The sequence below is a fragment of the Geotrypetes seraphini genome, chromosome 3, assembly GCF_902459505.1.
Source record: "Geotrypetes seraphini chromosome 3, aGeoSer1.1, whole genome shotgun sequence".
Taxonomy (NCBI): Eukaryota; Metazoa; Chordata; class Amphibia; order Gymnophiona; family Dermophiidae; genus Geotrypetes; species Geotrypetes seraphini.
Genome location: NC_047086.1, coordinates 22246662 through 22265676, shown reverse-complemented (window position 1 = coordinate 22265676; position 19015 = coordinate 22246662). Strand labels below are relative to the sequence as shown.

Here is a 19015-nt window from a genome sequence, read left to right as displayed (position 1 = left end):
GTACAGAAGGGCTGGGTACATCATGGCTCAAACTCTTATCTATTTAGCTTACAATGTGGTAAGGTAGGGACATACATTTTAGGCAGATGAGGTCAATATTTTAAACAACAGTTAACCATTTCATGACCCTACATTCCCCCCTTTCAGGCTGGCGTACCTAAGGAGCCAAGCCTGACAAAATAAAGTTAGGGGTCAAGAAAGTCGGGGTCCCCAGTGGATAAGGGACCATACTGGGAGAGGGCAAGGGCCAATGCAGCAGTGGAATGGTTGACAGCAGAGTCCATAGTTCAGTGGAGCAGCTTTATTGCTATGGGGACCATACAGGGCAGGCAGCAAAGGAGCAGAGAAGACAGGGCAGCAACCTGCAAGATGGTCTTCAGTGCTGAACCAGAGGGCAACCAGGAGCTGAAGGTACCAGAGATCCAGTCTGCAGTAAGGTCACGCCAGGTCTGGACAGGAACATGAGCCAGCTTGGTGATACGATCCACAAAGTCCTCAATCACTTTACTCAAGTTCAAGACAGCAGTTGGAAAGGTTGAATTTACCACAGACACCACCTTCTGTCTAGAGAGCTAGGCTGTTCTGAGAAATAGCAGTGTGCATTTTAGCATTTGCTCTGCCAATGGTACTCATAGCTCGGGTGGTCTCATTAGTTATCAGTTAGAGTACAGCTTGTAGACGAATAATGCAGTTCAGCATATAGATTGGGGTCCGATAGCCCCAGGTGTCATCCTCGGCCCATGTGGCAGGTCCGTAAACAGCCATGATCCATTCTGCAGGACAGTCATCACCCCATTCACCTATTTTAAGGGAATTGGTGGAAGTAGACCACTTTGGCGACCCCTGGTGTTGAATACAGGGGCTCCCAGGTGTTCACCATCGGCCAGCGGTAACAGGAAGAAGCTGGGGCGGATCATGCAAAGTACACATGTACCAGTCTAGTTAGCAGGCAATCAAGAGTAGGCAAACAGATCACAGAGCCAATATCAACTATCAGGAGCTGACCATCATTCATAGGAAGTTCCATTAAGCAGTGTCTGAAGAGCGCTGAAGACAGTGGGAAGCAACAATGGAGGTTCGCAAGGCCCATCGTGAAGGTTGTGGACCTGATGTAAATTTGTGAGGGTCTGTGAAGTCAGGTTTAACATGTCCAGCTGCTTTGCCTCCCATAGCCACTGTTCTCCCATACCAGTCCCTCCTCATACAAAACAATTGCTAACATTAAAAGTCTGACCTATAGTTTCAACAAACTGTATAAACAGATTTCTAGTGATTACAAGATATCAGCATCTACTTTCATAAAACTGTGGAAACACCAAAGAGTGATGGACAGGAGCACATGAGCCGGATACAATACGGACATATACAACAGTACCTTGGTCTCACCTTTTACCATCAATATACAATGCCATGCGATCTCTGGCCTTCTGGACTTGGACATGGAACTTAGCCACAACCAAGCTTCTAGACTCTCTTGCTCCTATAACTATATTTACACGTTACCCACGTACTTTAAAAAATCCTTGGTTTTCCCCTAGTCTGACTCATATTAAAAAACAACTGCACTCCCTTGAACGCAAATGGAGGTGAAATAAAACTTCCTTCAATCTTGATAAGTTCAAGGATCATGCAGCTTATTATAAGACCGAAATCAATAAAGCAAAAAAAGAATACTATTCTAAATTAATTAACAAAGCAAAAAATCCTTCTGCACTCTTTGCTATAGTTAAATCTTTAACAACAAAGAAAAAGGAAATAGACAAAACTCCACAATCATTGTCGGCACAAACTCTTGCATCATACTTTACCGACAAAGTAAAAAGAATACGGGAAAATTTTTCTCAATCATCAAACTCTAGCTATGTCTCTGATTTTACTGACTCAGCAAATTCTAATTTACCCTTCTCAAAATTTTCTAGCTTTGTTCTTCCAAACTTACAGAAAATTCAAACATACCTCAACTCTCTTAATATAAAAGGAACTACTTTTGAAGTTATTCCTCCTTTTCTTCTGAAACGTTTCTACTCCTTTTTCGGTCCATACATTAAAGACTTGGTTAATTCTAGCTTATCTTCAGGCCATATACCTAAAGCTTGGAAACAAACAATCATCTTCCCAACTGTTAAGGATCACAAATCCAGTACTCAGGAATTGTCCAACTATCGCCCAATAGCCAATGTTCCATTTATGGCCAAGCTTACTGAAAAAATTGTGTTTCATCAGCTTTCAGATTTTATTGAAAAAAACTAAAGTACTACATCCCAACCAAACTGGTTTTCGCTCCCAACATTCCACAGAACTCTCCTTGTTGAGGTTAACTGCTAAAATACTTTATTACTTAGACCATCGTCAATCAATCTTGCTTATCTCACTAGACCTCTCTTCTGCCTTCGACACTATCGATCACAGTTTATTACTTTCCAGGCTCCGTGAAATAGGTATAACAGGACTTGCTTTGGAATGGTTTACCTCTTACTTTTCGCACAGATCATCTAAGGTTATCTTTAACAACTCTTCCTCTGAACCTTCTTCCACTGGATATGGGATTCCTCAAGGATCTATCCTGTCCCCTCTTCTTTTCAATATCTTTCTGTCTCCTCTTCTGACGGTGGGCCAATCCATAGGCTTCACCACTTTCGCTTATGCTGATGATGTACAGTTAGTTCATCCGATTGATTTGAATAATATTGGGGAAGTTGCCTCAATCAATCAAAAACTTGAGAAAATCAAATCTTGGCTTGATGCAAATATGTTATCACTTAACATTGATAAATCCAAACTAATGATTTTCCCTCTTAAAGAAGAGCTAACTCTCCAGGCCCCTTTGAAATTCGAATCTTTTCCAATTAACATGGTTCCCACTCTGAAACTCTTAGGAGTAACTTTTGACTCTAAATTTTCTTTTCACGATCACATCAGTACGGTGGTTCAGAAATGTTTCTACCACCTCAGAATGATTCGCTCTCTTTCAAAACTCTTAGATCTTTCCTCCTTAAATACACTAATCCATTCTTTAGTTATCGCCTGTATAGATTACTGTAACTCCCTCTATAAGGGTATCACCAGAAAGGAAATATGACGCTTACAGATAATACAAAACACTGCTATTAAAATTATTTATGGTGCTAGAAAATATGACCATGTTTCACCTCTTCTGATCGATGCTCACTGGTTACCGGTTGAACATCGAATTAACTATAAAATCTTGCTATTAACTTTTACTACCAAATCATTCAATCAACCAGCATTTATCGACCAACTTCTTACTCCTTATCACCCAACAAGATCTCTTCGTTCCACATCGCAGAATCTTTTAGTTGTCCCATCACTCAAATCGATCAACACTTTGAGATCCAATAATTTTGCTGTTACTGCTCCTACCCTTTGGAACTCATTGCCCTCCTATTTGCGGACGGAACCTTCTATTAAACAATTTAAAGCTAAACTTAAAACTTTTTTGTTTAAGGATGCTTTTGAATAAAACTGTCCTTTTTAGGACTAAACAATCGTCAGTCTTTCCCTTCCTATTGTTTTTTCCTTTTTAAATGTACTTTATCTTATTTTAAATATTGTAGTTCTTCCCTTTTCCCCTTTTGTATGGAGTTTACTTTTTTTTTGTCTTCAGTGGTCTTTTGTTTGGTGTAACTTTTAACGATTTCCCATATTTTACTATTATTGTACACCGCCTAGAAATTTATATAAGCGGTATAACAAACTTTTTAATAAACTTGGACATTGGCATTCCAGTTATATGGGTCAGTGATAGTGAAAACCATGGGATTACAATAGCCTGTAGTACACAAGGGGCCGGAGCTAGGACCTAAAGTAAGGGAGGCAGAGGGGGTATTGGCTGAGTATTTATGAGGGTTCTTGTAGGTGGCCCACGAGACACTGTCCTATAAAGGACAGGCTCCATCATTAGTGAAGGCTTCCTCATAGGGGCAGTTCTTAAAGGCATCAGGTTATACAGACATATATACTTAGCACATTTGTTATAATAACGCTGTCAATCTAGGGAGCCACATAAAACTGTATTAGGGGTAGTACCATGACCTTGAGAAACATCAAATAACATACATGTATCACAATACAAAGACACCGGGCGAGTGGGGTCTACAATAAGAGTCTAGTTGATAAGTGGACCCTCAATATTATCAATGCAGATTTCCGCCCACTTTTAAACTTCATCACCAGTAGGTTGGAAACAGAAAATACCCTCAGATGTTTGACACTTTCTGTACTTAATTCCATCATGCAAACAAACATCAGGCAAAGGGGCTAGGGGCCCTTATTAAGTACAATAGGAAAGAACTACAGAAAAAGAAACATAAGGCAGTGAGAGCAACACAAATGTCATATATATATATATATATATATATACTAACATAGAAAGCTCATTTTTCTTTCAGGCACAACTTAGAAAACTTCAAACAGTTATACTCAAGACACTTGCTAAAAGCAGTGGTGAACCACAGGTAGTCAATTAAACTCAAATACTTATAAAGAATTATATTCAGAACACCTGCTAAGTACAGTGGTAAATATTCAGAACCTTTGAGGTCTTAGAAAGCTTCAGCTGAAGATCCGTGTTGTAGTGGAACCAAGTTTCGTGTCCGGACACCTTGACAACTGTAAGAGAAGAAATTAGGACAGTAAAAGGACCTATCCACCTAGGTTTCAGGGGGGTCTGACTTCCAAGTTTTAGCCATACTGTATTTCCAGGGACATACCCATGGACTTGTGTAGCTATCGGTAGTGGGGCCCTTTCCAGGACCCATTGGTGGAGCTCTTAAAGGGCTTTAGCTAAAGACTGGACCTGACTCTGGAGGATATCTGATCCCAGAGTAGCAAAGGAACCAGGGTCTGGATTCATAATGGGCGGTGGGCGGCCAAATATGAGCTGAAACGGGGACAATCCAGTGAGTTTTGACAAGGTACACCTGATCTGAAAAGAACAAGAGGCAACAGGACAGGCCAGGGCAGATTAGTTTCTTCAATTTTTTCCTGAGAAGTGTCCTTTCAGCTCTGGGGGTGGTAAGCAGCATATAATGTCCATTCAATTTGGAGGGCCTGAGCAGTTTGTTAGACAACATCAGCAATGAAAGCAGGATCGTTGTCACTGCCTATAGAATCAGGGAGACCAAAGCACAGAATTATGTCATTTAGGAAGTGTTTGGTTATTTCCCTGGCGCATTCAGTACGAGTAGGGAAGGCTTCAACCCATCTAGTCAGGGTATCTGTGAAGACTAGGAGGTGGCTGAAGGAATGAGAGGTGGGCATGTGGGTGAAGTCTACAGACAGAACCTGCATTGGATATGTTCCAATGGGTTGGTGTCCAAGAGGTGGCAGTCATCCGATTGGGGAATTTAGTCTAGAACCGACCATATTCCGGACTAGCTGGTCAAGGTGCTTGATAAAGAAATGTCTCTTGAGAGTCATTTTCATAGCTGGTTCTCCAGAGTGCCAGATCATAGCATCTTTTGACAATGGTGAGGGCCAAGTGTTGAGGAATGAATAAGAGGGTACCCGCTGTGCTTGCGTTTGAAGTATCAGTGTGTGGGTCCAGACTGGCCCTTAAATTGGCACATTTTGTGCAGGACACTTATCTAACTCTTACAGTTAAATGTACAGAAGGGCAGGGTACATCATGGCTCAAACTCTTATCTATTTAGCTTACAATGTGGTAAGGCAGGGACATACATTTTAGGCAGATGAAGTCAATAGATTGTACACTGTTTTCAGCTATGTAGGCCAGAGCAATATTTTAAACAACAGTTAACCATTTCATGACCCTACATTAACAGACTAGCCTTACTTGCGTACGTTCCAGTTCAGCAGGAACTTGTCTAACTTTGTCTTAAATCCCTGGAGGGTGTTTTCCCCTATAACAGCCTCCAGCAGAACGTTCCAGTTTTCTACCACTCTCTGGGTGAAGAAGAACTTCCTTACATTTGTACGGAATCTATCCCCTTTTAACTTTAGAGAGTGCCCTCTCGTTCTCCCTGCCTTGGAGAGGGTGAACAACCTGTCTTTATCTAATAAGTCTTCAGTATCTTGAATATTTCTATTATGTCCCCTCTCAGTCTCAGATTAAAAAAAGTGGGCTTTTAGCTTGGATTTGGCTAGGGACAGAGCACAATATATTGATTCAAGCAGCCTGTTCAGGCATACTGTGCCACAAGAAAGAAGGAACGGAGTCTGGAATTGGCAGTGAAAGAGAAGGGTACAGATAAGAGGGACTTGCCTGATGAGTGGAGATCACGGAGGGGGGGAGGGAACATAGGGTGAGATAACGGTGGGGAGGGGGGGCTTCAGAGCAAATGCACTTGTAAGTCAGCAAGAGGAGTTTAAACTGTATTTGGAAATGGACGGGGAGCCAATGAAGCGACTCTGTCAAGAGCCAGGGTCAACTTGGCCAACGTCTGGTAAATGTTTTCTCCCTATTTATTTGAGATCGTTTACATTTCAATGGGTGTTTGATATGCCTTAATCAAGGTTAAAATATTAACTCCTAAAATCAATAAAAAGTGTATTTGATGCTATTATATTTATGTAAACAATGCATTGATTTGGATCTGAATAATACAATCTTGCTACATTTCTGTTTACCTCTCGGCATGCTAAATTGCCTTAAAATGTTACTCATATACAAGGGGAGAATAAAATCTCTTTTTTTTTTTTTTTTAATTGATTTTTCACATATCAACAAGTGTTATAAATTTTCCATACATTTATCTTAACAATACACTTGATATCTCTATAATGTATTTTATATAAACCATATTTTATATTATTTTTCTTATGAATTTATATAACATATATATTGTAATGATTTTATCAATTATTATTTAATTATGAACCCTTTTCTCTCCCTTTATCACATTAATTTCTCATAGGACTATTCATTATGATATATTTTTTATAATGTATAATAAAGAGAATAAATTCCTTACCCCTTCCCTCCCTCCCTTCTTTAACCATTATCTTATTATGGGAAAAAAAAAATTAAAATCATTCATTGCAAAAATCTCTTAGTATAGGACTGTAACAACTGTACCCAAGGGTTCTTTTGAAGGAAGGGAGGAGAGATAAATGACGTAGATATTATAATTAAGTAGGGCTGTACCCAGTGGCATAGTGAGGGAAGGAGATGCCTGGGGCAGTGGCATTGCCATGCCATGAGCCCCCTACTTTTCCTTACCACTCTAGCCCCCCCACCCCCTGTACCTGTTGAAGTGTTTCCCAGTGTGAGCTATATCGTTAACCTGCTCACGGCAACCTTGACTTCTTTCTGACATCATGTACTGGTCCGCCGACCAGAAACTGACATCAGATGGGAGCCGAGGCCAGCGCAAGCTGTTCATCCCAGCAAACATTTCAAGTGAAGGGGGGAGGGGAGCAGAAAGGAAGATAGCACCTGAGGCGATCTGCACTCCCCTTACTATGCCACTGGCTGTGCTGAATATTTGTATTCAATTTTGTCCTACATAGTACTGCAAATCCAGTATTCATATTCAACTGAATAGTGATATGAATAAGCCAAGGCTCTACTGTGCTAAATACTATTGAAATAAACCCTTGATCTCTGATTTCACATTGCTTCTTTTATTATTTCTAATTGTTATTTGTATTCAGCTGAATGATAAAATATGGTATTTGGTACAGCTCTACAATTAAGTAATAAATGGTAACACCCCCCCCCCCCCCATTTTACTAAGCCACGGTAGAGGTTTCCACCACGACCCGGAATGCTAAATGCTCTGACGCTCATGAGCATCAGAGCATTTAGCACTCCGGATCACAGTAGAAACTTCTACCGCGGTTTAGTAAAAGAGGGACTACAAAGCTGCGCTAACGGACCCGAAATCCATAGAGATTTAAAGGGCTTCGGGGCTGTTGCTGCGCGGCTTTGTAAAAGAGGCCGTAACTGTTGAGAATAATATCCAAATATAACTTCTAGATAAATAATATTTCAGAGAAAATAATATGTTTGAAAATAAGTGCTGATTTTATTTTAGTTTTGTTCTTTCCAGGTGTGTTAGAGATTTGACATAGTAACATTTATGTCTAATCAGAACATGAAAATTTTGTTTGCATTCACTTTGAGATCATTTTACTAAGCTGTGCTAACAAATGGTCTTAGCTCGCCCATATGCAGTAAACACAGAGGATCAATATATAGAAAAAAAATTGGAATCCAATTAAAGCACAACTTAAATGACTTCACAGCTAGAGTGAGCTTTAATAGTAAGTTCAGAGATTGAGAAGTAAGACCCAAGTCAAGCAGACTTCTATGATCCGGGTCCTGTAAATGGCAGAGAGAGATCAGGATCAAGAGTGGCGTGAACTTCAATGGTGACTCTAGTAGTTGGGAAATAAAACAGCAGCCAGTCCGATTTCTGCAGTGTGTGCTCCAAAATTGGCAGAAAGAGATTGGAATTAAGTAGACTAGTGTTCTGTCCCTCCTTTACCTTTTGGAGGCTTGAGGCCTAACTCAGGCCATAAACCATGGGTGTCAAAGTCCCTCTTCGAGGGCCGCAATCCAGTCGGGTTTTCAGGATTTCCCCAATGAATATGCATGAGATCTATTTGCATGCACTACTTTGACACCCCTGCCATAAACCATCTTTTCTCTCCAGAAGCATTATGGACTTGAATACAAGATGTGTGTGTTCACCACCAAGGTCATTAACCAGCACTGGGCCCATCATGCTGTGTGAAGATGTGTAGGAGAGAGCTTTGCAGGCAACATTATGAACTGTGTCTTGTGCTTTTATCATGTTGGCAATATGTGCTGTCTGACCAGTGGATTCATCTACAAGAAACCTATTCACTATTCTTCTGTGTCTGACAATACCCTTTTGGGCAGGTCTTGATCGGTCCCTGTGTGTCACCTGTGCATTAGTGCTGCCCGATTCACCAATTCGAATTGATTCACTGAAAAAATTGGACTGATTCAGTGAAGAGCCCTCCCCCAGTGAAGTCTGACATATCTCCAGGGCCTCCTAAAGCAGTAGCAGTAGTAGATGCAAGCTCTGAACAGGCTTTTTTGTGACCTACCCCACTGGGGCATTCCCTCTGCCACGTCACTGATATCACAGCAGAGGGAAGCCCTGGCAGGGCAGGCCGCAAATAAGCCTATTCAGAGCTTGTAACTGCAAGCCGGCCACTGCCACTGCTGCTGCATTAGGAGACCCGATGGTATATCAGATCTTAGTGGGGCGAGGGAGGTCCATTGAAACATGCTACACAGGGGACTGGGAGGGACGGAAAACTGACGCACGGGTAATAGGAGGGAGAATCGATAGGCTGAATTGAATTAAAAAAATTTTTTTCTCTGAATCAGGCAGCACTACTGTGCAAAGTGTGTGAGAGAGCCCAAGCAACCTGGATTCAGTTGAGTTGGGGCTTGGAGGAGTTTGTGTCTGAACTTGGAGGATTCTCCTGTGCATTTAGAGAAGAAACAAAACAAATAAGAGAAGAAATCTTCCTGGTGGTCGTGCATCCCATTGGCTGATGGGAAGGGACTGTTCTCTGTTTGGACCCTAATCAACTTTATCTCTGTTTTAGGACAACTCCTTTATCTAAAAACATACACTGACAATTACAAGTTAAAACAAATAATCTTTAATAACTTATAAATAAATTATTTTGTCTTACAAACACTATGATACATTTTTACATTAAGATAGCAGTCAACCAATCGCATGTTCTTTTATTACATGGTATAAATGTGTTGCATGTAAGGTCTAGAGTCAGTCAAATTCTGTATTATAAACAAAGCTTGTTTTATATCTTAAAGATTGTGATTATGCCTTGGAACAACATAGACAGTCTAGAATATTATACTGATAAAATTCATATTTGTCAGCTAAGAGGGGCAAACCTTACATAAAATTAAGTATTCCATATTTCTGTGTTTAAGTAATTGTCTCTCTTAAGTGACGATCCCCTTTCCAAAAAAAAGATGTTTCTTTTTCAGAGTCTCAGGAAAGAAGAATGTTCAAATGCATTTGCTCAGTTTCTGAATAGATTAGCTAGGAGGCACTGCTTCTTTGACTTGCCTGAATGTCAGCGCTTATAATCGAGACATTCAAACATTCTTACCATCATACAGCTTCAACTCCTTCTCGCAGCTGCAGTGAGGGGGCTTCCTAGGCACGGCTACTATTTGGCGATTGCAGTGATGCTGCTAATACATAGAACAAATATAACTTTGTAAAAGTCAGTCTGATTCAATTCCAGAATCATGCTCAAGGTCACTGTCATCGCTGTCTGAATCTGAGTCTTCATAGAAGGAAATGGTGGCTTGAACAGGAAAATTTTTCAGAAGAACTTCTGCTTCTCGATATAAATAGTCATAGCACTTTGATTTAGGCCAGAATAACCTGAAAATAAACATGGGACATTTCATTCATTAATTTTTTTTAATATATACATGCATGATCAACACAAGGTCTTATTCTTACAAACATAGGTAATGTACTGATGAACCAAACAGATTTCATATGGGGTAATCTATACCTCTCCGTCAACAATTTATATACAAGATGATTTATAAATATATTATGGGGAAGAGGAAGGCATTGATTTTGCAGTTTGCTTCTACTTTCTTAGGCCTCCTGCTCCATCAGAAACGGGCAGGATCCTGGTGCCATGACCCTTCATTTGCAACTATCAAGTTCTCCCCCATGTACCTAGTCTAGTTATTGCATTGATGGACCTGCAATCACAGACCGTGAATCTGGCTACTATGTATCAACCGTGGGAATGATTAAAGTCTCCACATTATGGCGGAGAGAGGAGAAGCAGAAGATTCACATCATAGGGGAGATTCACCTCATGGGGGAAAGGGGAGAAGCAGAAGATTCCGTTTTTAATATAGTGTGAAACACAAAGTGTGGCATAGTATTGAATTCTTCATTTAACCTCTTAGTTGTATTTTCAAGCAGCTTTGAATCAGTTGTTTGAACACTGAAAGGGTACGAAGACTAGGGGGAAACACCATGAAGATATACAGGAATATATTTGAAACAAATGCTATGGGAGAAGAAATATTTTTTCACTCAGCACCAATAGCGTAGCCAGGCAGATGATTTAGGGTGGGCTCGAGAGCAAAGTGGGTAGGCCAAAAGTTTCATCTCCACACCCCCTCCCCCAACTAAAGCAAAATAATTTCTGCTCCATGAGCGCAAGGAAAATTACATACATGTGTGAGGATCCCTAAGCTCCTTCAGCTGAAAACCTCCCTGCCAAAGAGTTTACATGTTGGACGGCTGCCGACATTGTCCTGCAGCCACCAGCTTCCATGCACGTATGCTAAGTTTCACACGAGTGAGAAAATTGAGCATGCATGAGGGAGGGTTTAGCCTGTGGCTCCAGGACAGTGCCGGCAGCTGCCCAATATGTTCATTCTTTTGGTGGAGAGGTCTTTTGCTTGCGGAGCTTGGGAATCTCCATCAACCACACTAAAGGAGATGAAATTTTGGGCGGGCCTGAGTGCAACATGGGTGGGCCTCCCCATGGCTATGCCACAGCTCAGCACATAGGATGTAGTAAAAGCAGTTAACGTAGCCATGTTTTTAAAATATTTGTTCAAATTCCAGGAGATGGAATCCATAAACTGTTAAGATAGACTGGGGAAAGCCACTGCTTATCCTTTGGGGTAAGTTGACACGGTGACAAAATTCATCACCGTTCCCGTCCCCACGGATAACCGCGGGAAACCATCTTCATGTCATTCTTTATGGAGAGAGGGAAGAATCAAGAGTATGAATGGCCACAACCACTGACCCACAAGCTTTGCTTTGAAGAATGCTGGTGTAGAAGGACCGAGGTTGAAATAGACACTAGAAAATGACATGGGATTATTTCCTGCGGTTATCCACGGGGACGGGAACGGTGATGAATTTTGTCACTGTGTCATTCTCTATCAAGAGAAGCTTCGTCAACAGGAAGCCTGAAGTCATGATGCCATTGTACAGAGCCATGGTGAGACCTCATCTGGAATACTGTGTGCAATTTTGGAGGCCACATTACCGTAAGGATGTGCTCAGAGTTGAATCGGTTCAGCGGATGGCCACCAGGATGGTCTCGGGGCTAAAGGGTCTCCCGTACAAAGAAAGACTGAGCAAATTGCAGCTCTACACTCTCGAAGAGCGTAGGGAGAGGGGAGACATGATTGAGACTTTTAAGTACATCACGGGACGGGTCGAGGTGGAAGATGATATCTTTCTTCTGAAGGGACCCTCGACCACAAGGGGTCATCCGCTCAAGCTCAGGGGAGGGAAGTTTCATGGAGACGCCAGGAAGTACTTCTTCACGGAGAGAGTGATTGAGCATTGGAACAAGCTTCCAGTGCAGGTGATCGAGGCACGCAGCATCTCAGACTTCAAGAATAAATGGGATATCTATGTGGGATCCCTACGAGGGTCATGCCAAGGGATAGGGTCACTAGGGTATAGACTTGAAAGAGCGGGTCAGTAGAGTGGCAGTATAATTACAATTATACTTAAGGGGGTCATTAGACTTAATAGGGAGGGTCAATGGTGTGGGCAGACTTGATGGGCTGTAGCCCTTATCTGCCGTCATCTTTCTATGTTTCTATATGGAATCTTCCTACGAGTTGGTGAATTCCAGGCAGCACACAGTTTGTGATACACTGATCTAGGCCTTTACTTAATTGATTCTTTCCGTTCCTTGGGTCTCCTCTTTTTTAAACTACATTACATTCCTCTTTATAGTGGTCTGAGGAAGAGCTTGTGCCTTGTGTAGTTTCTTCAATTTTACATTTTTAGGTAGGTAATATGTAGAAATAAACCTGGGCAATTCACTTAACCCCCCCCCCCCATTGCCCCAGGTACATTAGATAGATTGTGAGCCCACCGGGACAGACAGGGAAAAATGTTCAAGTACCTGAATAAATTCATGTAAACCGTTCTAAGCTCTCCTGGGAGAATGGTATAGAAAATTGAATTAATAAAAACAAAAACATCAAGGAAATAAAGTAATGCCTTTTTTATTGGACTAAGCTACCTCCCTTTTGCAAACCCACACTAGCCACCTTAGTAACTGCCCCAAAGCCCGTAGTGATCTAAAGGGCTTTGGGGCTTTTGCCACACGGCAGCTACTAGCGCATTCTTTGTAAAAGGGAGTTAATGCATTCCCCCCCCCCCCTTTTTTACAAAACAGCGCAAGTAGGTTTTAGTGCCAGCCGGCGCGTTGAATGCTCTACGCTGCTCAACGCTCATAGGAACTCTATGACCCTCAGGGCAGCGCAGAGCAATTGGCGTGCCGGCCAGCTCGATAAACCTCTTGCGCTGTTTTGTTATGATTAGCTTTCAAACGTAACCCCTTCTTCAGATCAGAAATAAGCAAATGTTGACAAATGTCAGCGCATTTATTTTTATTTGAACTTCTGGAGCCTACCAGTTCCGTGTTTCTTGTGCAATTTAACTTGCAATGTAATTCATTATTAATAACAATACCATTTTTAAAAGTCAGTCCTGTCTTTGGGGTCCTTTTATTAAGGCACAATAATCAATTTAGCATGCGCTAAATATTCTCTGGGTGCCTCAGCATTTAGCACGCACTAAATCGGTTAGCATGCCTTAATAAAAGGACCCCTTTATGCGGTGCTTCAGAGTGAGCATCGGCCGGCTCTGAAAACCCAGAAATCCAATGCTGGTGCATGACTCGGCATTGAGTTTCCAGGTTTAACCCCGGTGGCACCGGCTGAACAACAGGCCTGCTGAGCAGTGGTGTAGCGAGAGTAAGAGGCGCCCGGGGCGGTGATGTCCCTCCCCCCGCCCCTACACACTGCCGCTTCCCTTTGCCCGTACCGCATATTCATTGGGGAAATCCTGAAAAGCCGACTGGATTGCGGCCCTCAAGGAGGCTTCTTCGGCCTGTTTATTAGTCAATTTTTTTTCCGTATAGCTTGGCATTAACAATTTATTTATTTAGATTTCTATCCTGTCCTCCCAACAGCTCAGAACGGGTTACAAAAAGACATTCACAGTGAAGAAGGAGGACATGAAGTTAAAGATAGAGATCACAGAGGGCAAAAGCATTAAAAAGGAAAAGGGATCCTTTTATGAAGCCGCGTTAGCTTCGACGTTCATAGGAATTCTATGAGCGCTGGAGTTTTTATCACTGCAACTGGCAATAAAAAAAGCCTAACGATGACTTCATAAAAAGCAAGTGGGGGAGGGGTAGAATTGTTTTACTAAAAAATAAGTCATTGTCCATATTCATGGGAATTCTGTATATGAAAAGTTCTCAGCCCAACAACTAATGTCCTCAATTCTAAGCATTGTTTTGCCACTGTAGCTGAAAAGAGTGTTATGAACTCCTGGCTAAGTCCGATGACCTATTTATTTGACAAATAAGAATATTAATTTTGATATATTTAAATGAGGTCTTTTGTTTCTATTCTTATTGTCATAGTATGTTTTAATTTTTTGTTTTAATTTTTTTTTTTTAATTCTTTATTAATTTTTAAACTTTCAACAAGTGAACAAAGTAAATTCATACATTCTTTTGAAAACATCACTTGCAAATCTATCCAGAATAACAACAACTTTATATATATAAAACCCAACATCCCACTCCCTCCCCACCCTTACTATTAACATACACAATACAATAATAACCCTTCCCTCTCCCTAATATTCGTGGTGTATATTTCATTATAATAGAATAATTGGTGTTTAATCATCACAGAAAGATGTCAATGGCCCCCCATATTTTAATAAAGGTTTTATAATTCCCATTTTGTATAGCTATCGATCTTTCCATTTTGAACATGTGACATAATGAGTATATGTTTTAATTTTTTAATAATTTTTAATATTGCACTTGAATGTTTTTAACAATTGTATTACTTTTATTATATCATTTTAGATTGTACGTAGATAGTGCGTTCTATGAAACTGTACCATGTGCTGAAATGTCTTAGTATTTTCCTGTTGTGAACCGCCCAGAACTACTGGTTGGGCGGTAGACAAGAAAATCTATTATTATTATTATGTTGTGAAGCAGATCTTAGGGCTCCTTTTTGGAAAGATCAATAGCGGTGCAAAATGGAAATTATAAAAACTTTATTAAAATTTGGGAACCATTAATGTCCTTTTGTCACGATTGATGCCATTTTTCTAATATTTCTATTTCTATATTTAATATGTAAGATAAGGGTGGGGAGGGGAGAGGGTTTCTATTATATGAAAAATAAAAATTACTAGAGGGATTTCAGGAGGGGAGAAGGAGGGTTATATTTCCAATTATAAGATATAATGATAAGATGTACAAGTGTTTAAATCTATATTATTGAGTTGCAATTTTTGTACACTTGATGAAAGTTTTAAAATGAATAAAGAATTAAAAAAAAAATAATTATTATTATTATGTTATCTGATTTCATTAAGTGCCAATCTGCAGAAACCAACTTCTATGTTTTTTTTTTAACATTGTTTCAGGTCACTGATTGAATCATATCCATGTCATTCTCTTCTAGGTTGGGCTGAAAACTTTTCAGCACCCCCTTGTAGGTTGCTCAGAGTTGGACGAGCAATTATGGGTGTAAATTAATTGGCTAATTAGGCAATAACAATAAATTATTGCAGTTAACATGCGTTAATCGAAAGTCATTAGTAGCTATGCGTGGATCTGCTCTACATCCTATCCTATAAATTGTGCGGCTAACTTATCTTGTACACAGCTCCAAAGAGGGGTGGCCATGGGAGAAGTATGGGCAGGAGATTTCCCAGGATTTAGGTGCATGGTTATAGAATACTGTGCATACAATTTTTAGTACTTTTTATAGAATTATGGAGTACATGGAAAATGTTAAGAATTTTTCACAGTAAAACAATGCATTTTTAATGCCATACTATACAGAAAATATGGGACTGATGAACAGACTGAAGAAGCAGGAATGCCGAGACAAGTTCTTGCTTCATATGAGGGGCCGCTGAAAAGGTCTCAGAGAATGATGTGGAGCCAGGAAACTTACAAGTTATTCCACACTTCTCTTGACACTTTTTGTTTCAATGAGGCAAATGCACCTTGTAAATGGGAACAAGTATAGGGAAACCAAGCCGTTGTGACATCACTGATGAGGTTGTTAGGCATTGGTGGAATGAAGCATTATGACATCACAATAGGAGGGACTGCTGAAAAGGTCTCAGCCCAACCAAGAAGAGAATGATGTGGAATCATGAAACTTACGAGTTATTCCACACTTTTCTTGACACTTTCGTTTCAATGATGCCCACGTCGGTGTCGGCTCAGCCTTTGACATCACTTCCTTGGCTTGGGTCCCGGAAGTGACATCAAAGAGAGAGCGATGACGCGAGCAGCAACCTTGCGCCGGGGATGTAAAAAAAAAAAAAAAAAGATACGGGGTAGGCAAGGGGTGCACACATGTGGCAAGGAGAAGAGCGTGGGGTGGGGGGCAGAGAGGAGGAGGAATGCTGTGCCCTCAGCAAGACGGTGCCCGGGGTGGGCTTCCCCTTACTACACCACTGGCTGTGATGTTCAAACTTAGGGCTCCTTTTACTAGGGTGTGCTAAATGCTAAGAAGCCCCATTTTATTCCTATGGATTTCTTCAGGGCAAGATGCTATTTGCATTAGCTGAATGAAAATTAATAAAATGGAGGTGGGGGAAGAGTTACTTGCCATAACTTTTGTTCTACCTATCCACACCTCTTTCTGCATGTTGCATGAATTCTCACTTATGAATCTGGGTTATCTGTAGGGAAAAGCAAGCTGCAATGGGTTACATACCTCACTGGGTGTTGATAAAGTGGAAGCTTTCCTCCAGTGGCACAAATACGGTAAACGCCATATGCCTGAAAAGAAAGAAAAATGAGACAGTGTTCAACAACCTTAAGGTGCACAAAGAATTGACCTTTCAAAAGTAAATGTTTTGGCTGGATCTCTATTGATTCTCTTTTGTTTAATGAGGGGGTGCTGAAAAGTTCTCAGCCCAACCAAGAAGCCAGTGAGGTGGATATGGTTCAATCAGTGATCTGAAACAATGTAACCCCCCCCTCCCCCCATAGAATTTGTTTTCTGCAGATTGGCACTTAATGAAATCAGATAACACTCTTCAGCTACAGTAGCAAAATAATGCTCAGAATTTAGGAAGTTGGTTGGCTGGGCTGAGAACTTTTCAGCACCCCCCCCCCCAACCTCTCGTATGTATTACAAAGCCAGTCCCATCAGTGAAAAAGTAATACTTACCGAATTCTGACAACAGAATTCAGATTTTTCTCTTTCTTTTCTGGTGATTAACCACGGTCGCCACAACCCTCTGGACCTACAATCAAATCCCAAATAGAAGAAGGTTAGGGAAAGAACCCAAGGAAAGAAAATAAACATTAAAAAAAAACCAAACCACACCCAGCTAACTCTGGCTCCTATGTGGGGGGTCCCCCCCCCCTCAGCAAATTTTCAATTAAAGAATATCATTTAAGTCCAAGAAGCAAAACTGCTACCAGAGTATCCAGAGAAGGGCAGTGGGTTTTGTCCACTTCTCTAATTGACATCCCAGAAGGAATCAGGCAAAAGCACAGGTGCTGAGTCAGCACTCTTGGTGCTGAGTCAGCACTCCTGCTGCTGACCAAAGTCCTCAAGGGCAAGCAACAGGTCAGTTCTTCAGGATACCCCTTATGAATAGGCATGAGAAAGATTTGCATGCCATGTCTCTCAAGGGGATACCTTGATAGCCCTGGAGGGGGCATTTGTTTTAGCAGTGCTTCTCAAACCTCTTATCCCTAGCCAGTTAGGCTTTCCGTTTCATAGTGGTAATCCTGAAATCCTTCTAGCTAGGGGGGGGAGGCTTGGTAAAAGGCGGATCCTGATGGATCTTCTGTCTCAGATCCGGCCCCCAGCCCGGTTCGGTGTCGGTCAGCTGCCTCTGCTCCATTTTAAACGATCCCCACCCCCTCCACGTGTTAGCCTGTATCTTCCTCGCACGTACCGCTCTCTCGGGCCAGCGGGGGCGCGGCGAGGGCAGTTCTCCGCTTCCCCGATAGGGGGCGCCCTGCGGTGGCGGCAGCAAGGGCACTGGAGCCCGGGCGAGCGTCGGGGGGCCATGGGTCGGGCGAGATCCAGGGAGCGGTGCTGCGGCCTCGAGTGCTCCGAGCTCTCTGCGGGCCCAGTTGGCCCAAGGCGGCTCTTATAGCCCCCGCCCGGCCGCCGTTTGGCTGCTGCATAAACAGAGAGGTGAGGCGAGTAAACAAGAGGCGAGTGTGCCGGCGCGGCCCGGGCCCAAATGGTCCAGGCGGAGACGTGACGGGCGAGGGCTGAGCACAGAGGGTGGGGGAGGGGGGAGAGCTGCTGTTTCCAGTCATTTGTCCACTTCCTCAAGCATTTTTTCCTGTCTGGCCTGGTGGCCTCACAAACTGTCTAACCTGGTCTTTACTTTCTTTCACTGAATAAGAGAAGAGGCTTAAATCTACTACTTGTACTTAAAGTGAACAAGTGATTCACATCTACCCTTTCCACTCCACTGAACCATCTCTTCTCCAAGCGGAAGAGCCCGAGCAGCTTTAGCCTTTCTTCATAGGGATGTCCCATCACTTTTATCATTTTCGTGACCCTCCTCTGTACCTTTCAATGTATCCTCAAAAAATGACAACTTCACTGGCTCCCAATAATCTCCAGAATCCAGTTCAAATGTTCCTGCCTGGCTTTCAAGATCATTCACGGAATCCTGCCTCCTCTTATCCCACTGTCTTTCAACTCCTCCAGAACTGCCCAAAGGCTTAAACTAGCCTTCCCCTCTCCACGCGGCATCCACTATGCAGGCAAACTGGGAAAATCCCTTCTCTTCAAAATCACAGGTCTTTGGAACGACCTCACCACCCCGCTGCGGAACCTGAGCTCCCTTCAGTTATTCCGCAAACAACTGAAAACCTGGCTTTTCAGCAAATTGTAGCTCTATCCTTCCCCCCCTTTCTCTCCCCCCTTCTACACATAAGTTCATGTAATCCTTTTTCTTCTTCTCTA

General features: G+C 41.9%; 1 protein-coding gene across 4 annotated transcripts in view; it reads right to left on the bottom strand.

Annotated features, from left to right (window-relative positions):
- Positions 1-9611: 9611 nt before the first annotated feature.
- RIPPLY2 (ripply transcriptional repressor 2) overlaps positions 9612-19015 on the bottom strand; it is a 71719-nt gene continuing 62315 nt past the window's right edge. For 3 of the 4 annotated variants that reach the window (XM_033937996.1, XM_033937995.1, XM_033937997.1), the window contains 3 exons: positions 17246-17321; positions 16787-16851; positions 9612-10388 (listed from right to left, as the gene is read on the bottom strand). In XM_033937996.1, the coding sequence (XP_033793887.1) occupies positions 10226-10388; positions 16787-16851; positions 17246-17321 (304 nt within the window). In that variant the 3' untranslated portion in view covers positions 9612-10225. Of the gene's footprint in view, positions 10389-16786; positions 16852-17245; positions 17322-17984; positions 18214-19015 lie in introns of all 4 variants that reach the window. The other variant, XM_033937993.1, reaches the window with a different exon arrangement.